The following is a 24,127-nucleotide window of genomic DNA, read 5'->3' as shown; positions in this document are numbered from 1 at the left end:
ACTGGTCATCTGTGAGCGTTCTGTTGACGGTATTTGCTCATTAAAGAGCACTTCTTTAAACTGATTGATAAGAGAGCTTTATACACGAAGGACATATACACGAAGGACATAAGAGAGCTTTATACACGAAGGACATTAACCCTCCATTGTGGCTGCTCTCAGTTGTCTCCAACTAGTCATCTGTCATCATCTTAACTATGACATATGACAGACAAAAGTTTAATTATTGGGTGGCTGTGAATCTATTGGTTACCTTTTATTATTCATTCTCTGCACTCTTGTGCCAGAGCATGAAGAACTTTCCATCTTTTCCTCTATTTTATGGTTCGGTTTTTTACTTGAAACCCTTAATCCATCTGGAATTTACTTTGGTCCCCGGTGGTGAGGTGAAATATAACCTGCCTATTCTTTCCAGTACTAACCTGCTGTCTCCTGCTTCCTCACTGTCTTATGAGGCCTCCCTACCTCGTGCCAACTTCTTAAACCTATCAGGGCTGGTCCCTGTACGGTATCAGGAGCCCTGTCTAACCAGCGTGGGAGCGCAGCGGGAGGCTCAGGCAGCCAAGGTCAGAGAGACAGCAGGTGGACAGCATAAACACATGTCCAGCTCACCTTTTACCATACTCCAGCTGCCCTAGAGTGGTTTTAGGTTTTCAAAGTCTTCATCTAAAAGCTTTGAAAACATTCTGGAATGAAGTCACTGCCAAAAGAAGCCGGTAATCCAGGGAAAGTACTTTAAGGTGATCGCCACATCTCATCATCCAGAATATACCCTTTCGGCTTTTCTGGGGGAGGCTCCCACACAGAGGTCAAGTGTGTGTTCTGGAGAACATGTGAGACGTATACCTGTCATAAAGCGGGAACTGCGGCTACACTATTCTCCAGGAACTAACAGGATTCTTTAATCCTAGGGTTCTTGGCCCTGAGCTTGAAGAGGTCGGTGAAGTCCGGGAAATTATATGCAAATCTATGTGTGTGAATGATTTTTTTTTTTCAGGTAGAGAGCTGTTGGAACCTCCATCTAAATCAAAGTGTAGCAAGGTTTCTGTTCCTCAAGACTGCTCCAAGAGTCAAAGTCTGCAATTAAGTCCACCGCCCCATCACGTGCTAACCATTTCTTTAGAAGTTATATTAACCTATTTCCACATCTGCTCCATTTCAAATTTCTTTTTTTATATTTTTAGGATTCTGTAAATGTAGATTGCTTTTTCTATATTTTTTTTTTATTTAATTTATTTTCAGTGTAACAGGCTTCATTGTTTATGCACCACACCCAGTGCTCCATCCATTTCAAATTTCTCTTCCAGTTCCTTCCTCAGTCCAAGCGTACTGCGGTTGTTTTCTCTGTATGGATGGACTACCACAAGTTCAGTGTTCTGCCTTTAAGCCACACACCTGCCAATCTTATGACTAAACTCAAACGTCACACATGCTAAAAGGTGTTGTGGCTCCAAGAAGACAGAGAAAAGGCTTGTAGATTTCCATCAGGAACCACTCAGATTAGGACATTTGCATTTAAACAGGGCTTTACCAGTTCTTGTCACATTTTTGGAATGCCTAATAGAGGTGAAATCACATGACCTTTATACAATATTGCTGCAAACAATTACCCAGCTACACATTATTTTGGAGTCTAACCCATTAAATGAGAAAATGAAAGAAAAATCATTGAAATAAATAATAGGGAAAGAAGAAATAAGAGCATGACGGATAATGTTATATACATGGAAATTCAAAGAAGTAACAAAATGATCAGCTGCAACTAGTTTAGTAAAGTAAATATATATACAAACATGAACATCTCTCATGTTTACCAAATAATTAGGCACTATTTCCAACAATAACAAAATACTTAGGAAGCACATAAAAGCTTTGTATGTAAAGAGTTATGTCATACTCATGCGGAAAAGACATCAACCTTCCCTAAGGTTTAGTTCCCAGATATGCTAGGCCATAAATACCTAGGATGCATTTGCTTTTATATCCCCAGGACCTACACCACTGCAGGCACCCAACAAATATTATGTGCATGAATGAGCTCTAGACCAATCAAAATCATAAGTGAATTTTTCTAGGAGCTAGAAACGAAGGAATACCAAAATTCATTTCTATACAGAAGGAGGAGAGACTGAGTAAGAAAAAGCTGAAGAAGACCAGCTTTGCCAGATTTGAAACACGTTACTCATTGGTAGTTATTATTAGCACAGTGTGGTGTCCACACACACAAACACACACACACCCAAAGCCCTAAGTCAGTGAATGAAAAGAAAGCCAACAAAAAGTCAAAGCCGGTGTGAGAATTACATGTTTAAAGAAAGAGAAGCATTAGAAATGAATGGAAGTGAGGAATCGCTGTGTGACTTATTTCAGCAGATAACATCCAGCCACAACCCAAATCACTTCAACCCTTCAGTTTCTCCCTTCCTCTCCCCAAACACCGTGGTGCTAAACATCTGCAAGTTAGTCAGCACGCCATAGTCCTACTCCTCCTTAGCCTGTTGGAACAGTTTCTTACACTTTACCCCAACCATCCTCTTCTTCCACAGCCCCAAGTCACCTGCCACCAGAGTGGTCCTCCTAGAGCACCCACTTGACTTTCTCAAACTTGTGCATACACAGGCTCCCCAATTCTACTGCAGTGGCCCTCAACCATGATCCCCCAAAACTGGCACGGAAGCTTTTCTACCCATGGTCTTCCACAGATGAGAACAAAAGCCAGTCAACACCGCCGGTCTCTAAAATTTGGTGTCCACAATCATAGGTGCTCGTGTGTTTTAGTCCTGCCATCTTGGGGTTGTTTGGGGACCATCATGCATCCTAGCGGGTCCAAGAATGCAAAAGCAATAAGAGTACTGAAAAGGTTGTAAAAGCGGATGACCGAGTATGATGAAAACTAAAGAAATTAAAAGTGACTCTCTGAGAAATGATGCCACCACAGAGTTTCAATATACAACAAAATTGTCTCCTTTGGGGAAAGATGGCCATCAGTTTTTATTAGGCAAAGGAAGTAAGAGTATGCTGCTTTCACAGCTTTTAAAAACTTTGTAAAGAACCAACTTGCTCCATCTATTGGAGGGGGCTGCATGCAGAGACTTGTGAATTTCAACACCACAGTCACTCTGGGCTTTAGTACATATGGATCTACAAAAAAAGTTAGTTCCCTACCTAATTTGAAAATAAGAGCTGGACAGAGTTTTCCCACTGCTAGCAATCAGATATAGACAATTTATAGACAAAATATACTGAGTTAATGTATAGATTAAAAAAAAAATTAAGTTAAAGGAAAAAATGTCAGTGGATTAGGTTTCCTGAGAATTTTTCTTCCTTCTGGGAGTTCTTGATGACCCATCATCTCTACTTCCTATTATCAAGATTGCTCAAGTGTCACGTGTCAGAGAAATCTTCGCAGAAACCCAAGCCAGTGTCCATGCTCCATCTACCCTAGCACCCATCAGAGCTAGTGAAGTAGAAACACTTTGGTGTTATTTCCCCAAGGTACAGATTGGCATGGGTTCAGCTGGCCAGTCCAGCCCACATATCTCAAAGTATCCAGTGACTATGTGAAATACAAGCTGGTAGACTTAGAAATGTTCACACTGATGGGTCATGGGTAGCTGGTCATTGCTCAGAATTTCTGGGCAGTTCTGAGCATTGATTTATTAAAACTTTAATATTCACTTGAGGACCTATTTACTTAGTCTACCACTTATGATTTAAATTCTTTATTTAGGAGGCATAAATGTGGCTAGCTCACTTGGAAATGATAGAAGACATGCTAATAAAACATTTAAGGAGGGATTAAGTGGACTACTAGAACAAAGTATCTTTGATAAGGGAGACACCTAAAAGGAACTGTGGGAAAGGACAGTCCAAGAAAAATATCTTCAGACTAATCAAAAGGAAGCAGCTTATGCAAATCATTAATAAGCTGTAATTAACAGGAAATAATAAGACATTAGAGACAAGTCTTACAGCCTGCAGAGCTTAAGATGAACTTAGCATTGTTTTCACATCACTGGCTACAAGTATGTTATACTTATTCAAAAGCAGTGTCTTTGGGGTGCCGGGTGACTCAGCAGGTTAAGCATCTGCCTTTGGCTCAGGTTCTGGGATCCTGGGCCACACTGGGCTCCTGCTCAGTGGGGAGTCTGCTTCTCCCTTTTTCTCTCCCTCTTCCTCCCCACTTTTGCCCTCTCTCTCTCACTCTTTCTCAAATAAATAAATATCTTTTAAATTTTTTTTTTTAAAAAGCAATGTGTTCTATAAATCACAAGATCAGGTTTTCAACAGAATCTGCCTTATCTTCTGAAACTTGTATCAAATATGTACATGGTCATGAATGGATTCCCTCAAGGTACAGTCCCTGCACTTATTATGCAATATACCCAAGGATAAGAATGTTAACTCGTTTATATTGCAATATATGAATAGATCAAGATATGGCGTTAATATTTCCTTACTAACACCCAAGAGCTGCTAGAATAAGTACAACCGGCTGTACTCGAATTATCTGCTTGTAGGTCTGTCTCCCGACTCAAGATCCTAGGAATCAATGATCTTTTTAACCAGCCTCTGACAGGTTCTCAATAGACGTCTGTTGAACCAAACTGGTAACAGAACAAAGACATCAACAACTGGACATTAATTCCATGGCAATTAAATGAACAAATGACACAGACAGAAAACTCCTACAGAAATACAAATACATTTCAATCATTTCAACCTCAGTGGAAAAAAATGTAAATAGGTTGCGATTTCTAGGGCAACACCAAATGCTACTAGCATAACGGTGAAATAGAACATTCATCACGGCTTGTACAATGATGTGCATTCCAGGGGCCATCCTTTGCTGTGCTAAAACTGAAGGACAGCCCTATCATGTAAGAAAGCAATTTAGCAATACTGTGACCACATCAATATTAATCCCCTACCAATGTCATGATTCTGGACTCCAGAGAATTCATCAGGAGAAAATCATTTAGAGAGGAATGGCTATGATAAAATCGTGACTAGCCATGCCAAACCAGAGTGGAGGCCTAGATGTCCCACAGAAGGGATAAAATCCAGCTCAAGCTAGTTAAGCCAGCTGGAAGACAATTTCATGTCCAGGTTTAAAAAAAAAAAAAAAAAAAAGCTTGAACTAAGGCCATCAAGAGGCAGAGATTAACTCAAAGATATCCAGAGGCAGAAGTGCCAGGACAGGGGAAGAGCCTGGATATAAAGAACACAGAGGAGAAAGAGGGGGACTCACAGATGATGTAGCATTCGAAGTGCCAGGGCAGGGGTCTGCAAACACTTCCTGTTAACAGCATGGGCTCGGTAGGCTGTACGGTCACTCATTACTGCTCAGCTCTGCTGGGACAGTGCAGGCCTGGGTTTCAATAAACCTTTTTTTTTTCCCCCCACAAAACAGGCAGTGGTGGGGCGCCTGGGTGCTTCAGTCATTAAGCGTCTGACTACAGCTCAGGTCATGATCCCGGGCTCCTAGGATCAAGCCCAGCATCAGGCTCCCTGCTCCACGGGAGGCCTGTTTTCCCTCTCCCACTCCCCCGGCTTGTGTTCCCTCTCTCACTGTGTGTGTGTGTCTCTATCTGTGTCAAATAAATAAATAAACCTTAAAAAAAAAAAAAAAACAGACAGGCAGTGGGCAGGATTTGGCTTCCAGGCCAGAGTTTACTGACCCATAGACTAAGGAATACAAGGAAGGAAAGCCAATTTGAGGATGTAGTTCAAATGGAGAAGTTCAAGAGGAAGACCAATGGAGGCATGAACAGGTGCCAGGGCTAAAAACACAAAGCTGAAAAGCCATCAGCTGTAAGGTGGTAGGTCCGGGGGTGCTGAATCACCCAGGGGAATGGTCAGAGAAGACAGAAGAATGGGGACATGTCTCTATCCAAATACAAGGACAGCTATGCAATGGCCCTTCAGATCACTAGGGTCCTGGAAAGATAGGAACATCATAGACTAACCTCCCTTAACTCAAACTTTTTAAAAAGAGGCTCCTATTTTAACATAAAGACAAAGCAGATAGGAGTGTAATAATACTTTAAATGGATTTATACCTGATTAATTACTGCGGCATCTACCTGTATTTGAGAAACAGAAATAGAATGATATATGCCAAACTTTTACAGTCTGACAAGAATGCATGGTGCAGGGGTGCCTGGGTGACTCAGTGGGTTAAGCCTCTGTCTTCAGCTCAGGACATGACCCCAGGGTGCTGGGATTGAGCCCCACATCGGGCTCTCTGCTCAGCGGAGAGCCTGCTTCCCCTCCTCTCTCTCTGCCTGCCTCTCTGCCTACTTGTGATCTCTGTCAAATAAATAAATAAAATCTTAAAAAAAAAAAAAAAAAAGAATGCATGGTGCACATACTAATTCTGGGACCCTACACCAGAATGTCAGGTCTCTCAGGTGGGGGGATGGGGTGGGAGGGTCTGCCGCAGACATACTGGGAACCACTAACACAGAGATCATTTCAGATGAGAATAACATGCTGCCTTCACAGGTAACCCGATGCCCCAGGGCCACATCTGTTTAGGATTCCTTTTTGTTTCAGCAAACAATGGGTTTTCACTAAACCTATAAATACTCTGTTTGATATTCCAGGATTTCACAGTATGTTCAGTGTATAACAAGGCCATGCAAGAGAAATTGCGAGGATGACAGATTTCTTTCCTCCTCTGCTCTATGCAGACTCTGGATGGGATCCACTCAGACTGAAGCAAACAGAGCATCATCTCTGTTTTCTCAGAAACCCTGTTCCAAGCTCCCTTAGAAAAGGCAGAGGAAATCAGTGTGTGGAATAGGTAAGGGATGTAGAAGGTTCCTGCTGACAAACGGAAGGATACGGTTTATGATGTTGAGTACAAAAAGGGCTGATTCTTTGTGGCACCGGAGGACTGCCCTGGGATGCCCAGGCAGAGATGCATTTTGAGTCATTGTGAGAATTTGTGTTGTCCCTAACACAGTGGGCTACCTCGTGAAGCAATGAGTCTTTTGCTCCTGGGAAAGGTCGTTAGATTTCTGTGATTAGGGAAGGGTGTGCAAGGAATCTAACACAGGAAAACAAGCCAGGAGGGAGTGGGGCAAATGGACAGTTGACCCCTGATACAGAGGGGACAGCAGCTACTTAGCCACGACTCCTTGTACGAGGGAACAACACTAGTCACTGCTAGGCCTTCATGATGGTAGAAAAACTTTATGAAAGCACCGTGCATGACTCCAACACAGGCTTCCTCCAAGAAGAGTTGCCCACGTGAAGTCTGGACTTACAGCTGCTTTGGAATCCCAGACCTGGTTTCTGGTTCATGACAGCTCTATCAGTGACTAGCCTGATGACCTCTTTTGAGTCCTCCCTTCCTCATCATTCAGTCAGGAATAAATAACATCACCTCTGGGACTTCCTATGGAGAAGGTGGTGAGATCATTTATGCAAAGCCTACAGCCCAGCAGCTCAGCCAGCACCAAAGGCACTGAATCCGCACCAACCCTTCCCTGGCGAATCAGGTGAAAAGGCAGCCAGGCCAGGGTCTGTCGTCAGAAACATGTGGGATCCAAAGTCAGAAGCCCCGGCCCCGAGTTCTGCCCTGAGAGCCAAGCCAGGTGCTTTGGGACAACACTTGGGAAGCAAACCCACTAGATAAGTTATCGATGAGTATGACTATAAGATCTTTGAAAGCTTTTGGAAAAGGAAAGAACAAGCTCTTCCAAAAATCCAGGAACTTAGAATGCAGTCATGTCAGGGTAAGGTACAGGAGAGAAAAGGAAAATTGGAACTTGTTGCGAGGAATCATTAACCTCCTGATCCTTTTACACATGCCATTGCCAACTAGTAACCCACACCCAGACCAAGTCTGACCAGGGACAGATTCTGTTGAGAATGTCATGGTGGTGGTTTAATTTGCATTCAGTACCACCTGATTTTCATGAAAATCCAGATTTCAATCCTTTCTCCAAAACCCCAAAGGTTGGGCCACACTGGGCTCATGTTCCTACATGCCCCTCTGGTGAGACAAACATCGGTTAGGTTCCCCCACACCGATGGGGTCCTCACCTATTCTAAGTCACTCTGCCACAGCCTGGAGTCTGTATCCTTGACTGCTCTAAAGGCTACTAGCTAGGAAAGCATTCGGACCTGCAGGGAGTACTTCAGCCTTGGCACAAACCAACCCCAAAGAGAAACTCCCTTCCAGGGCCTCTCCTAGGTCATCAACTCTCCTAGGTCAGACTCAAAAGAGTTCAGATTCTTTTGCTCCTTGACACTTCTACCTCATAACTCAGGGTTCCCTGAGTTCCTCACGCTGGTGTATGCCTTCCTCCACTCAGACTCTCAAGGGCCAAAAAGTACCACCTGCATCTGATGAATTATCTATCCAACCTGGAGATTGTCAAAATACATTTTTCTTTTTAGAGCAGGACTACAAAAGACACAATGTGATACTTACTGTATCCTGACCAGCACCTCTTCTCCCCTCCTTCTGGGAACAGCACCCAGTGCTCTCGGGGGGGGCCAGTGCTCTCCCATTCCCAGTCCCTGTGGTTTGGGTGGGGCTGACTCCATTCCCATTTCCAGGGCAAGGCATGGGGCCCAGCCAGACACATTCAGAGTCAACCCTGGACCTCTGGTCACAGTGAAAAGCATTCTCTGCCCTCTGGGATTTGAACTAAGGAGGAGGGAAAACTGGGTTGAGGCAGGGGTATCTCCTGATGGACACAGCCTATCTAGAGAGCAAAAACCCTGGCTGCACCCACACTACTTTTGGACTCTCTGGGTCCCATAGGAGCCAATGAAATTCCCATCTTGGCTTAAGGCAATTCAAGTCGGGTTCTCTTACAAGCAAAAGAGTCCTAATCCATAGGAGAGAAAATGGAAAGAAGTGCTTACAGATGCGGGGAAAGGCTGCTCCACTTTTCTCCCAGTTTGTCTGTCTGGTTTTGGTCCCTCTCTCCATCCACTGAGAGTGGAGTGTTGCTGTCCCTCTTTAAACAGTTACCTAATGGTCTATAATTATCTCTTGTTTGTCCATCTCTTCCACAAAGCTACGGAGCCCCTTCAGGGCAGAAACCTGGTTGTGTTCACTTTCACTTCTTTAATACCTTGAGCAGCGGCACGCAGTGTGGGCTCAAGAAGTGCCCCTTAGTAAATCAACCATCCCAATTCTCTTTTTTGGGACAAACCTTTCCTGAGACCACCTGGCGTGTGTGCTACGCAAACCATCTTCTGAAACACCCTCCAGCTCCCATTGGAGACACACACATCAGGAGAACTGCCTGGTTCCGGCCGTTCCTGACTCTCCCCCATGAGGTCCCATGGAACCTCACTGTAGGGTTCCTCACGAGGTCCCCGTTCTTGGGTAGAGAACATGGCCTTGCAAGGCTCTATGAATGGATAACATACATGATGGGCATCCACACACATGACTTCACTCGTGGGTGCAGGAGACCTTTGCTTTCTAGCCTTCCTCTTGAGTTGAATGCACCCAGAATCCTGTTTCTGGTGTCTACCAATAACATAGTAACACACAATCACAATTCTAGGCTCTCTTCTGCCTCTGTGTTTCCTCCTGAGACTTTTACAATAACTTGAGTGGAAGAAATATAAATACATCAAGGAAATGGACAGCAGTGAAGCTGAAGCTTCCCCAGAAAAACAGTTTGGATTTTGGGACCATAACTGCCACACCCTCCATAGCTTGGTAGTCGCCTCAGCCTCCACCGGCCTCCACTGGCATCGAGCAATAAAGATTTTCAAACAGAGTCAAAGGTCAGGGCCAGAATTACGGTCCCAGCATGAATCACCATTGCCTCTCTCCAGTTTTCATTTTCCCATACTTGGGCTCACACCGCCAGGGTGAACTGGTAAGAACTAGATTGACCCCTGATTTGACAATCTTTGTAGAGGTTCCGCCCAATGCTAGGCACCGTAGCAGAGGCTCGAAATGAAAGAGAAAGGCAGCAAGGGCTCTCTCAAGGCATTTCATTTACTGAAGAACAAGAACAAGTAAAAAGGCCACTCCATTATAGAAAACCGGGTGCTGTGTGGATTTATCAAAGTTCCCTGGGTGGAGGTCCTCCAGTCTCTGTGGGAGCAACAGCGAAGGCCTTTTAGAGGCAGAGACCTTTGCCTGGAGAGCTGAAGAAGGAGTAGGAGGCAGCTACACAGCTGGTATGGGGAAATGAGCTCCAGAGAATTCCAGGGAGAGGTGACTAGGTAGGAATCCTCGGCCTGCTCTGGAATCTAAAAGCAGGGCATCTATGGCCGAAATGGAAGTGTGAAAAGAGAAGCTGCGGCAGAGAAAGCTGGGACCAAAGAGACCCTGACTGGTTTGGAAGCTTGAAAAGGCTCAGAAGGTTGCACAAAACAAGCAAACACCCCTTTCCTGATACAGTGTAAAAACAGGTCAGAATGACAATGTGACTAATCTGTCTTGACACTCACCAAATATGAGTTTCACAAGGTATGTTACTAAAAATGCAAAGGGGAGAGTAAGAAAACTCAAAAGGGATTATCTTATAATTCATTTACAGATTCTTGGTTGAAACACTGCCCCCACTCTGACCCTATCTACCTCCCTCTCAGCATTATTTCTATCATTTCCTACAAATGACAGAAAAATAGGCACCGCTAGGCTTTAGGGAACAGGCTTCAACTCTGGAAACAGAATCAGTGCACACTAAGATCATAGGGTGGGGTAGCAACCAAATTAAACAATAAAACCAAGCCACTAAGCAAAAAGTTAGGCGGTGGGGAGGACGGGGAACTGAAACAGTACAAGGCAAATTTAGAAAACGGGAGGGGAAGTAAAAGTATTTTGGTACATACAACAAAAAAGAACTATCACATGTGCTTTGACCGAACCAAACTCTCCCTTTGACTCAACTGTTGAAAAAAAAAAAAAAAAAAAGCAAAAGCCGTGGAAAACTCACACTTTCATATCTCATCCCAGAATAAACAGTCAGTAGATCCAGTATAGCCAACTGCCCTAAAAGACCTTGAAAGATGTGCCCCAGATAACTGGGCACATGACCATCACCTCTAGGAGCTCTCAAAACCACCAGTGGTTCCTGTTCCAACAGCCGGATGGTCTACAAACCCCGGTCTCTGCTGTCATTTCATTTTGGATAATGTTTCCTGTCAGGCACGAACGCAGAAGGATCTGCTTCCAAACCCAGAGGGAGAAAGGCTTTTCCCAAAAAAGCTCTTAAAAAATAAAATAAAAGTCAGCTAAGGCGTCTCCACCATTCTTTCCTTCCAGTTGCCAATTTCTCCATGTCAAGAACTTGGGCCCTTCGGTCCACAGAGGCCCCCGGTTTGGAGGCAGCAGCACCTCTACAGTCCCTCCTTGGACGCCAGAAACTCCCCAAGGCGGATCCGACGGGCTCTGATCGCCCCTTAATTATTTCCTGCCATTAGGCAGGAGGCGGAGGGTCTGAAGCGGCGGGGAGACCCGGAAAGCCTGAGAACACCGCCCCCAGAGCAGAGCGGCCGCCGGGCCTACCGCACATCCGTGAGGGGTTTTCGCAGGGCAAACCCCCGGGGGTGGGCAGGGGAAGGCTAGGGTCCAGTCGCCCCCAAAGGCGATGCTCGGTGGGGCCTGAACAATGGGCGGCGGGGACCTATGCTCCGGGGGCGTCTCGGAAGGCCGACCCAACCCGTGGCTTCCCGGGAGCTCGGGCGGCGGCTCCCAGCTAGGCTCCAGGCCGCAGCGGGGCGCAGCCCTGACCCGGAGCCCCTGTGCCTGGTGCGGGGTGCGGGGTGCGGCAGCCTACGGGAGCGCGCGGCCAGAGGAGCAGCCGGACCGCCCCCGCCCAGCCCCTTCGCGGGATCCGGCCTTCGGCCCCTTCCGCAGCTCCCCACCCGACGCGCCCCCGGCCCCCACCGGGGCGCAATCCCCGCCGGCCCAAAGCGCGCACTCGCCTGCCCACGGTCTGGTTGGCCAGCTGCTTCATGCGGTTGAATTGCTTCTTCATGGTGGCGGCGGCGGCCGGCGGGGCTGGGGCCGGGCAGCTGGGGGGACGACCTGGCGCGGCTACATCGTTTCCCGGCCCGGGCAGCGGCGGCGGCGGCTCTCAGGCCCGCGCCCCGCCCTCGCCGCGTCACTTCCACCGGCGCCGCCCGCCGGGGCAGCGCGGGGCCCGCCAGTCACTAGCTCCAGGCGGAGGCCGCCTGGCGGAATCGGACCTCTGCCGCCAGAGACCTGGGCCACACTGTGCAGAGCGGAGGACCCGCGGATCAGGCAACTCCAACGTCCTCCGCAACCCCCTGCCTGCTCTAGGCGCACAGCTGCAGGAGGAGACGGAGGCGTGGCGCATTCCTTCATCTGCCGGTGAACCACCAAGGCTAGGCAAGGGTCGAGCTGTCGGTGCAGGACTGACGGGCGCTCTGGAGCCTCTAGAGGCTGGAAATATCCAAAGTCTCCGTGAGGGCCATCCTCTGCGCGACTGTAGACATCTGTGAAATGCACATAGGATCCTCTCTCCTAGCTGGATGGATGCCTGTGACTGTGTACGGTTCACCTCAATTAAAAAGATACTGCTGTGTGGAAAGCTCACGCTACAGGACTTTGTGTATTGTGATCCCACTTAGGAGGAAGTTGAGGGCCGCGTGCATTTTCTGGGGGCAGGCACCTGGGGACAGTCAGGCAGGAGCATGCTCTAGGGGCCCAACCAGGACAGCCACCGAAGCAGGGGAAGGAAGGCAAGGGGCCCAGGCCTGGCGTGGGAAGTCGTGGGGATGAGCGGCGGGGACTGGGACCACTGGCCAGAGAGACATGGCCTTTCCTAGCTGCCTGACCAGCGGGCGCTGGGGTGAGGGAGGGGCACGCAGGCGTTGTCTGGAAATGCCAGTTGGCTTCTGATTCTTAGCCTCGCACAGGCAGGGGTTCTGGGACACTTGGTGGGGTAGTTTGACTGCGCTGGACGCTTTCTCACCGCGGACCAGGGCAGTTGTATGGCCGTCAGATGTTCTGGGCTGGTGGCCTGGGCTTTGGCCTCGGCCATTCCCTAGGGGCCGTGGACAGCAGCGACCTCTTTGACCAGTGACATCTCCGATATTAACAGATATAAACATGTGCTGGGAAAAGGGACTTTCCCTGGGGACGCCATGGATTTCGCTGATGTCATCTCAGCCCAGACACAGATCAATAGACGCCTCCATGAGATGAAAACACTGGAGGCTGAAGTGACTCATTGGAAGAGGTTGTGCTCGTGTTTCACCCAGGGACCAAATACCATCGACCCAGAAACAGTGTGGAAACTGAAGAGCCACATCAGAGACCTAGAGCAGCGGCGGATGCAAGAGATGAACGAACATCAGCTGGAAGTGGCGGTGTTACAAAACGTCCACCTGCAGAAACTAGCAGACCTCACTGACCAGCACCACAAACAACTAATGGACTATCAACGACAGGTGGAAGACCTGCAAAACCAAGACTCTGCCGGGAACGTGAACTGTGACCTTCTTCAGGAAAGGGAAATGGAGTTCAGAAGGTTGAAGCAACAACTTACACAAATGCAGCGGCTGAACGACAGTTTGAACAACATTGCTTCAGATCTCCGAGCAGGAAAGCAAAAGTTGGTCTGGGAGCTCCAAGATGTAAGACATCAGCTGGAGGAATCTGTTCTGCACAACGAGGATTCTCTGGAAAACAACATTGCTATGGGGGCTTTAAAAATAGAGAAAGGGCAGTTAGTGGCAAAATTGTGTCTAGCTGAAAAGAAGCTGTTGAAAGAGACAAACTAGTCTGAGTGAAGTCTCAAAGAGTGGTCACTGGTAGAGCATGTGCATTTCATTCAACTCGGTCAAGAGAAAGACCTGGAAATACGTCCATCGAGCAGATGGACGCCGACCATCTGCTTTGGAGGAGCAGAAGCAATTGACATAATGGGTCAGAGAGCAAGATGTGTACATTAAAGAGCTTAGAGAAAGGCCAGAGCTTCAGGAGGAATTCGGTAAGTCGACTGAAACCTTAAGAAGCAGTAACATTTTACACCATCCGTGGAGGACAAAGACATGCATCTCCTATCCATGACAGACGAACATCCTCATGTGGACGGAGACCTAGAGCGCCTAACACAACAGAGTCACACTGTCCCTCTGGTTGACCCTAAAATCCTAGAGGAGATTGTAGAACTAGAGTGTGAGGTCTTTCAGCTCAACAAGTTAAAAGATGATCTCGAGGAGGAAATAAAAGAACAACAGAAGATCATTCACAACCAGCACCAGGAGAAGAGAGTACTGCTTCAGTCCTTACAGGAGCAGAAGGAGAAGGTGGACCGTCTTCAACACCGGCAGGAGGAGATGAACACCGAACGCGCTCAGCTCCTCGCAGCCAAAGACGAGATGATTCGGAATCTGCAAGTCACGCTGGAAGAGCTGAGAGCCCAGTTGCCCGACAAAAGCCCGCACATTCCGAGAGAACCCTGTGAGGACGAGGAGGTGCGAGCAAGCCAGCCTCTCCCCAGAGAGAACGCAAGTGAAGAGCGTGATCCATCTCAAGCTGAAATTCAAAGGTTAGTCCAAGGGATCCAAGAACAGGACCCGGAGACGAAGCTTCTCACTGAAGAGAACGTCCGGCTGACCGCGCAAGTGGATCGGCTCTCCAAAGAGGAGATCGGGAAACTCACTCGGATCATCCAGCAAAAGGATGTGGAGATTCAGGGTCTTTCCAGCAGCATCTCGGAGGCTTCTCACAGCCAGAACGGGCGTGGAACAACTTCAGCGGCAATTGCAAGAGTGTGCTTTGAAAAGCGAACAGGTGTTAGTCGTCCTAAATGAGAAGATGAGAGAGAATAGCAATCTGAAAAGGGACTATCACGAAATGACCGATCGACTTGCTGCCAAGGAAGCAGACCTCCAGAAGGTGCAAGAGGAAAACCAAAAACTGTCCACGAGAGTGGAAAGCAGCGGCCAGGAGGGGTGTAGAGAAAGGATTCGGGATTTGTCACACGTGATTCGAGAAAAAGACCTGGAAGTGGATGCGTTAAGTCAGATATGCCAGACTTTATTGAGGATCCTGCAAACACCCGGCCCTGGTCATGAGATTCGAGGAGTTCAAATCGATCAGTTCCAGCAGCTTCTCCAGGAACGGGACACGTTAACACAGCGAGTGAAGATCCTGGAGGAGTGGAAAGAGCAGGTGCTGACCACCGTCCAAAATCTGAAGCGGGAGTCCCCCCAGCTTCAGACACATCTGCAACAACTGCAGGCGTGGGCGTGCCCCAACAGCGAGAACGTTCTGAAACCGCAGGCAGCCTCTCTGGACCAGATCCAAACTTACCAGGGACATGAAATAAACTTACAACAGCTAGAGAAGGAACTGGCCCAACTTCAGCTTCGCATCGGGGAGCTTTGCCAAGGACCTCCTTTTAGGGAACCTTGATGTGATTTTCCTCCAGACCTCCAGCGACTCCACAGGTCCACCGACTCTCTGAAGGCCGTGAAGTCTGACCTAGTGAGTGAGTCCTCTCAGGTGCTCCAAGAGGAGGTAGAAGAGCTCAGAAAATCAGGGCGAGGAAAAGAGACAAGGATCCGAACCCTCCAGGAAGATCAGCAGAGATGGATTGCTTCAGGAGCTGCCACCGGGGAAAGAGAAGGCAAACCACAGGAACACAGCAATTCCGATTCCCACATGGAGCAGCAGAAGGAGAAACCGGCCGTTCTACAAAACTCCCTTCAGGCTCAGGAGCTCCAAATCCAAGCAAAAAGTGAGGAGCTGCTTTCTTCACAGGAGAAGCTCAGGGGCCAGCTGAGTGAGAATAAGCTGCTGAGGCAGGCAGCCACCAATCTGAAGGAGAGGATAGCAGATTTCGAAATGGATGTGTATCGGCTGAAAGAGGAAAATGCAAAGATCATGGAAAGATCTAGAGAAAAGAAAATAGAAAATCAAGCGTTGCAAGAGACAATCGGCTGCTTTCAGTGACGCAGAGAGAGGAGGCATCCCAGCATGCTGCGATGAGAGAGAAGGCCCTGGCCTTGGAGCAACTGTTGCAAGAGAAAGAAGAGGGCAAGACTGGAGAATTGAACCAGCTCGTCGACACCATTTGGTCAATGCAGGAAAAGACAGTTGTGTGTCAACAGGAGAGAGATGACGTCGTGTTGGCACTGACACAGAAAGAAGTGGAAACCTGCGCCCTCCAGAAGGAGGTTCACCAGTTACATGAGAGAGAATTGTGCCTAACCCAGGAGCTGGAGAGAGGGCGGCACCTTGATGCAGAAGCCAAAGATTCTCGGCACCGGGAAGCTTTGGCCTCAGAAGACCAAGTGGCTCGGCTGAGAGAGGAAGTGATGGTCTTGCAGGGAAAACTCGTTTTGTCTTCTGCTGACATGGAAAAGGCCAGCCACGGAGCCAGGCTGCAGGTAGAGTCGCTGCGGGAGCAGCTGCACGTGGTCACCCAGCAGAAGGAGGAAACTGCTCTGGCTTGCTGCCTCCCAGGAAGAGGGAAGGCACTATGATCGAAGACTAGTGAACCTGAAGCTGGAACTGGCCAAATGGATGGAAAAGGCAGATACCCTAGAAGGAAGACTGAAGTCCTTACAGAGATTATTGCATCAAACAAATGCCGACTTGGAGGTGAAGGAGGGACCAACTCCAAGAGTTCAAGAAACAGAATGAGGTCCAGCAGGAAATCCTGGAGGACACACAGAGGAAACTGATGACCTTAGTCAGTCAGTCCGAAGGAATGGCGGACAAAGCCCTCCTAAGGAGACTCTTCGTGGGATCTTTCCAGGCAGCTGATGCGGAACGGCAGGAAGCATTGAGGTTGATGGCAAGCACGCTGGGGATCTGAGAAGACCAGCTGTGACTGCACAGTCAAGAGCCCATGGGTCTTCGCAGCAGGGTGACTGGGGGGCCTGGATCCAAAAGCGCCCCATTATACCTTGGAAAGGATCCACTCACATTTCCTTAAGGACCTTATTCCACTGATTTTCCATTCTGCTGTATCTTCAGCCTGCCAAATATGGTAATTCCTTCCTGTTGTCAGTTTTCTGATTCACCCATTCCTGTCTCCAACTGGTGTAGTAGACTGCCTACCGATCTTGCAGGTTCCACTCTTGGCCTCCCTTGAATGCGTTCTGCTGTCAGGGTGAACTGAGATAACAATGTGATGTTCCTTCCCTGCTGCAAATATTGGAGGGTTCCCCCACTGCCTGGAGTTTGACCTTTAAGAGACCATCCAAGCCCTTGCCTTTGCGGCCTTCCTTCCTCTTCATCAGTCACATAAAGGCTGCCATTTAGCCCCAGGTGAATTCTTGAAAGCCCCCAATAGATTATTATCCAAATAACTTCAAGCCCATGAGCCTCATCATTGTGCCTTGACAAAGGTACAAGTGAGAAAGATTTCATTCTTCTCTTCTTCACCAATTGGTGAAGGGAGTGATTCCCACCCGAAAGTTATGGGATGTCCAGATGCTGCACAGCTGAGCTCCACAGTAATTTATTACCAACCTATACTCATGGCCCAGGGAAGGAGGACACACACACCATGCAGGGCCACGGGGGATGTTGCACTCGGGAACAGAATGAACAAGGGCTGTGGGTGCAGGCTATGTACTAACAGGAGAGTGAAGGTGAGCCCTACTTCCTGCAGGAGGGACTGTTTGGCTTGCTGGATCATTCCACAGGCTGTCAGGGAACTGGAGCTTACTTGGGGAGAAACTGTGCCTTGTCTCTGTGCTAAGGAGGGCTTGTTGGCCAGAGGATCTGATTCATGGGAGCAGAGGGCAAAGGGAATAAGAAATGGGGCTATTTGCAGCCCTCTGACATTACCCAATGCCAAGACAATTCTATTGAATCTTAATCTCATCTTTCCATCACAGTAGACTCTGATATTTGGACATCAATTTCAACCTGGGACTGAGACTTTTAAGGCGTAGGACAGGTGCTTCTCAAGGAAGTGAAGTTGTCACATGACCAGGAGGGAGACGTGGTCATCAAAATCAAAATGTAATAACTCCCACTGATGTTCACACAGTTGATCCCATGGAAATCCCTGGGTAGCCAACGGGTAGGAGGAAGAGCTGACGTCCTCCAGCACCATGGAATCTGGCAATGCACTGTGGACAGAAGCCCCCACCTCCACCTGCAGGTAGGATATGCAGACTTGGGCTTCAGCCTGTAGCAAGTAGGACTTGGTGACTATATTAAGCTGGTGGGGGTGCCATGACCCAGAAAATAATGGACAGCTGGATAAGAAAGCTCGGAATCTTGAGAGACTGTGTTTCCAAAAGAGCCCAGAGCTTGGCCAGCAATTGCTGCTTTCATGGTCTCTAACCAGGGCCAAGGAGGGCCGTTTCTTGCATTGGGAGCCCATGGACAATTGACAGATAGCATGGGTGGTCCAGGGACTCCAGGAAGTGGGAGAGGAGGCTGCTAAAGTCTTTTCACCTGGGCACTAACAGGTGATTTTTTTTTTAAAAGCTTTTATTTATGTAGTTAAGAGAGAGCTCTGACTGGAAGAGGGGGTGAAAGGGAGAGGGAGAAGCAGGCTCCCCACCGAGCAGGGAACCCCCTGCCAAGCTCGATCTCAGGATCCTCAGATCAGGACCTGAGACAAAGGCAGACACTTCACCAACTGAACCACCCAGTCACCCCCAACAGTTAATTTTTGCTTGCACAGATCCTAGAGTTTTTTGTTGAGGGGAGTCCCGCCAAAGTGGACTCACTGAGAAGTAACAGCTAAAGAAGCAATATGTTACCTCCAGAACCCAAAAAGTACTAAACAATGTTGGACTTCCATGTCCCTTTTTCCTTAAAAAAAATTTTTTTTTCAGGGATGCCTGGGTGGCTCAGTTGGTTGGGCGTCTGACTTTGGCTCCGGTCATGATCCCAGGATCATGATCCCAGATCCCAGAAGCTAGTCATGATCCCAGGATCATGGGATCCTTGAGTTCCGCTTCAGGCTCCTTGCTTGGCAGGGAGGCTGCTTCTCACTCTGCCTGTTCTGCCTGCAACTCTCCCTGCTCCTGCTCTCTCTGACAAATAAATAATTAAAAAATCTTTTTACAAATTTTATTTAGTTACTTGAGAGAAATAATACACAAGGGGTTGGTAAGGGCAAAGGGAGAGGGAGGAGATTTCCTGCTGAACAGGCTTTTTCCCAGGACCCTGAAATCAGGACCTGAGCTGAAGGCAGACACTTAATGATCATAGCCACCCAGGGCCCTTGGAGTTGTATGTCCTTAATAAGTGTGTCAAACAAATCCCTCACAGTAGGATGTCATAAATATGATGTCACACCTGGAGAAAGATGGGTGCAGTAATATCCTCCCCCAAAGGATGATTGCCTATGATAGCAGAGCAGTTTGGGTGCCCTGTGTGTAACAATGTAAATCGTGTCTCCTTCTAGGTCAAGACACATGTGACTGAGAGGATGTTGAAAGAGGAATCTATAATAATAAAATATTCACCATCGTTAAATCTGTTTGGGTGGTTTTTTTTTTTTTAAGATTTTATTTATTTTAAAGAGAGACATAGAAAGACAGCAAGAACTAGTGGGGGCAGGGGTGGAGGGAGAGAGAATTCCAAGGGGATTCACCATGAGATCAGAACCGAACATGGGACTCAAGCCCGTGACCCTGAGATTATGACCTGAGCCAAAATGTTATCCCACTGAGCACCCCCAGGTGTCTCAGATGTTTTAAGGGGACTGGAGTTTATTTTAATCAGGTATGGTAAGACAGGCAGATATACAAGTAACTCTCACAATGGAAGAAGCTGTTTAGATTCACAGATCCCAAGAAAAGAGGTCCTCATTGCCATGTAGGGCTGCCCAGGGAAGCAGTCAGGAGAAAGAGGGAGTGAAGAGACAATGTGGGCAAGACCCTTCCCATGGTTTCCATGGGAAGAGGAAGGTGAGTCTGAGTAAGCAGGTTTAAGATTGCCTTGTTCGTGTCATTTCAGTGGGTTCTGGGACACAGTGGTGTTGTCTGTCCCTGCCTCTGGCATGATCAGGGCAAGGGATAGTGACCCGGAGTACAAGAGTGTCTTAGAGGAGGTGATTGGGGGTAAAGTCTCTGAATTGGCTGGTTTACCTGTGAAAGGTTTGCTGCCAGACAAGCTGTTGTTCATCTCTGGAAATCAGCCAGATCTGCCAGAGACAGTCCCTCCAATGTCATCAAGGCCTGAGATGTCAAACCACTAAATACATAAGCTGCAAAATATGGTCACTCTACCAGGTATAACCATAATTTGATCCCTTGTATTAAAGCTGTGAAGATTAGCCAACTGGTGCTGCTTAGCAAACATTAAAGTTAATTCAGAACCTATGTTGTAGAGGCACAAAAGCCAATCGGCCTCCTTTTATCCTTTGCCATATAAATTATTTTAATAAATTCTGGATTTCCATTGGGCCAAATTGTGAACCTATGTTGAATTAATCTGGGTTGGGGTAGGGTTTTTCCTCCTGTATCCAGTTTTCTTTCTTTCATTCCGCCTTTTTTTTTTTTTTTACTTGTTTCTTCCTGGATATACTTGTGGGGTGGAGGAGTATGTTTTTACCCTGATCATCTTTCTCTGCTTTATCATCATCATCATCATCATCATCATCATTATCATCATTATTTTTGTGCTGGGATGATCATTTTGTCCATGGCTGGGTTGGGAGCCTCAAGCGTCTGGATCACCAGATGAGTCCTATGACAAGCTGGAGAGTAACAACATTAAGAGAAAGCCAAGTGAGGGACACCTGGGTGACTCAGTGGGTTAAAGCCTCTGCTTTTGGCTCGGGTCGTGATCCCAGGGTCCTGGGATCGAGCCCCACATTGGGCTCTCTGCTCATCAGGGATCCTGCTTCCCTCTCTCTCTCTCTCTCTGCCTGCCTCTCTGCCTACTTGTGATCTCTGTCAAATAAATAAATAAAATCATTTTTAAAAATGTTAAAAAAAAAAAAAAAAGAAAGAAAGAGAGAGAGAGAGAGAGAAAGCCAAGTGTGCTGGTGAGAGGTTTGGCACTGGGACAGAAGTAGAACACCAAACGTCCCTCCCTTCACTTTCCTGTTTTTCATCAGTTTGTGGGCCCTGGGCTGCCATGGATGTGCACCTCAAAACCCTGAGTGCTCAGGAAGACACATGGTAACAGAGAGGAGCGGCAGCTCGGGAGACAGGCAAGGCCACTCCCATCGCCTGAACCACAGTGACTCAGGAGGCAGCCAGGGAGCCATTCTTACATTTCCCTGGGGTCAGGGCCTCCCTCCTTTCCACCCACAACACAGAGGGTTACCCCCAGGACTGTGTTTGGGGTGCGCTTTCCCCCATAGGATCGGAACATCAGGGTCAAACACTGGCCCAACACCCAGTCCCTGGAACTCAAGCACACCAGTCAGCATGTCCTGTGGTTGCCAACCTCAGGGGGGAGCCTTGGAGACCAATACAGGCCACATGCAGGTCACATACGTGACACTTCCCTCCTAGATACAGTCAATTCTCATTCATTCTCACCTTGTTGGCAAGGAGGGGACATTAGTTTGGAAATGGATGGCGACCTCCATGTGAGATAACAGAACACGGGCCAACACACAAGCTGGCTGGCGATGGCCAGTTCCCTCCCAGATCGTGACTGTCACCTCTGAATCCAGTTAGTTAGCGAAGGAGCAGGTCAAGCTGACCCTGTGTCCTCATTTAACGTGGGGACGCCCTGTTTGTGATGCCGCTTGTTTTAATCACCTTCTCCTCAGGTCCCTGATGAGAGAGAGATTCCTGCTCCAGACTTGTGGGGATCCTCTGACACCTGACACATGTGATTGACAACAGTTTACTAGTCACAAACACTCACACTTCAGGGGAGGAGGATACCACACACTGTGCAGGACTGAACAGAGATTGCACTTGGGAACAGAGAGAACCAGCAGGGCCTTGGAAGGCTAGACTTGGTTGAAACAAGAGGGTGTGGCAAGTCCTGGTTCCCATGGGAGGGTGTGAGTGGCTGGCTTGAAGAATTCAGTGGGCTTCTAGGGAACTGAACGCTGCTCCCCAAAAACCAATAGGCAGTATATCTAGTCCCTGTGATGGAAGAGGGAGAGGAGAACATGCATGATGCCATTTGAGTCCCTCCTTGATTTTCCAGGTGTCAAGACAGCCCGTAATATGGAATCTTCATTTCAGGCCTTATGCCACAAGAGGGTATGAGAATGTAATTCTTCTTAGAACTAATAATGGAATTTCGCAGTGAAACAGTATACAGGGTAAACACATAAAGGTAAGTTGTATTGCTATACATAGCAATGAATATGCGGGTTCCACGATAAAATACACATTCACAATTACTCGTACAAAGAAACTACTTTGGGATAAATCTAACAGTGCATGTCCAGGAGTCGCATGCTGAAAGCTATAAATAAATGGAGAGATACACCATGTTTGTGTATCTCTCTGTGTATAATAACGATATTCATTCTCCCCAGATTGACAGAGATTTTTTTTTTTTTTTTTTTTTTTTGGTAAAGACAGAAATATTTTTAAATGTATGTGGAAAGACAGAAGAGGGCACCTCAGTGGCTCAGTGGGTTAAGCCTCCGCCTTCGGCTCAGGTCATGATCTCAGGGTCCTGGGATGGAGCCCCACATTGGGCTCTCTGCTCAGCGGGGAGCCTGCTTCCTCCTCTCTCTCTGCCTGCCTCTCTGTCTACTTGTGATCTCTGTGTGTCAAATAAATAAATAAAAATCTTTAAAAAAAGACAGAAGAATTAGAGTACTTTCAAAAACAGTTTTGAAAAAGAGTAATTAAGTGGGAACATTCATTCTACCCAGTTTCAAAACTTATTAGATAGTTATAATAGGGAAGACTGTGGTATTTGTAGGACAGAAACATAAATCAATAGAACAGAACAAAGAACCCAGAAATAGTTCCCATAAATATACCCAACTGAGTTTTTATAAAGGGTGCAAAAATAATTCTATGGGGGATAGCAGGCTTTCCACCTGACTATAGCCATTTAAAGCTTGTGATGAAATCACAGGCCCCAGACTCAGAAAACAACAGCAGCAGAGAAGGAAGATGTTGGTTTGACTGAGGTCCTACCAGATGGTCATGGGAAAGGAGGGGTAGTTTGTGCCCAGCTCCCTATGCACTCTCCAAGCGCTGGATGACAGTTTCTTTCATTTTTCTGAGTCAAGGTGCTTCTGATCCATCATTTCCACGGGACCTGGGGATTTTCCCATTAGTTCCAACGCTGCAAACTGAGGTCACCCCTAATGAGCATTCAGTGGTCCAGACTCCATTAGCCTTCTCATTAGCATCATTGTCAGCCTATATGAGGTGATCACTAGATAAATAAAGATGTTTTCTAAGAAGTCCAGTACAAAATATATGTAAGGAACGTCTTAAATATGCATAATAATGAAACACAGGTGAACCACCAGAACTTGAGAAATGATTGAAGTGCAATGAATGAAGAAATGAATGAAGAATCCTCCAGGATTCTACCCATCCCCTCCCTCCAGGTCACAAATGTGGTGATTCTTGTTTCCCCTCCCCCATTCCTTTCTTCTTCTGTATAGTATTTTATCATGTACGTGCATTTCTCTGAACATTAGTTTTCCTTGGTTTGAACTTTATAAAAATGATCTGTTCCCTTCCTTCCCTCAATATGTTCCTTAACTTCAGCCATTGATGCTTGTAACTGGCAGTTGTAGTTCGCTTTCACGTTCACACGATTTTGCATTGAACCAGTTTTCCACACATTCCTTGTCCACATTTGAAAAGGATATGTGTGCAAAGCCCTTACTTAGCAGAACTCCTGGCCACAGTCAGCGCTCCATGAACATTTGCTCAGTGATTGAGACTGAACCCCAACTAACTTGTTTCCTCTGGCTGGATTCTCTGTGCTTCGCCCTAAAACTGAGGATCTTGTAGCTCTTTCCCCCTATGAATGACAAAAAATGATCTGAGCAGCAAGAAAAAAACCAAGCGCACGTCCCTCGCACCGGTGACTACAACTCCCAGAAAGCATTACGGCGCTCCCTAGTGTCCCTCTCTGTTTACTCCACAGCCCGCTCACCCCCTCCACGAGAGCTTCCGGGTTGTGTGGGCGGGGCTACATTTTTTCTCTTCAATAAGTCCTTCCGCCAGCAGAGGGGAGGAGAAATTATCCAATGAGCGTCTGGGCAGAGGCACCAATGAGCGGGAGTGT

General features: G+C 47.4%; 1 protein-coding gene and 1 long non-coding RNA gene across 11 annotated transcripts in view; one reads left to right on the top strand and one right to left on the bottom strand.

Annotated features, from left to right (window-relative positions):
- Positions 1 to 12,982, bottom strand: part of ARHGAP17 (Rho GTPase activating protein 17) — an 85,648-nt gene extending 72,666 nt beyond the window's left edge. For 8 of the 10 annotated variants that reach the window (XR_014306536.1, XR_014306537.1, XM_082714804.1 and 5 more), the window contains exon 1: positions 11,920 to 12,982. Coding sequence is in view for 6 of the 10 variants with exons in the window: in XM_082714804.1 (XP_082570930.1) it covers positions 11,920 to 11,972 (53 nt within the window). In the remaining 4 variants the exon portion in view is untranslated. The remainder of the gene's footprint in view (positions 1 to 11,919) is intronic. The other 2 variants (XR_014306538.1, XM_082714809.1) reach the window with 2 other exon arrangements.
- Positions 12,423 to 19,420, top strand: LOC309855010. Its single transcript, XR_014306560.1, has 3 exons — positions 12,423 to 12,507; positions 17,821 to 18,089; positions 19,350 to 19,420. It is a non-coding gene; the product is annotated as an uncharacterized lncRNA (long non-coding RNA).
- The last annotated feature ends 4,707 nt before the right edge of the window (positions 19,421 to 24,127 follow it).

The sequence above is a fragment of the Mustela nivalis genome (genome assembly GCF_964662115.1).
Source record: "Mustela nivalis genome assembly, chromosome: 19".
Classification (NCBI taxonomy): Eukaryota; Metazoa; Chordata; class Mammalia; order Carnivora; family Mustelidae; genus Mustela; species Mustela nivalis.
The sequence above is the reverse complement of the archived record's forward strand: the minus strand, read 5'-3'. Positions and strand labels throughout refer to the sequence as shown.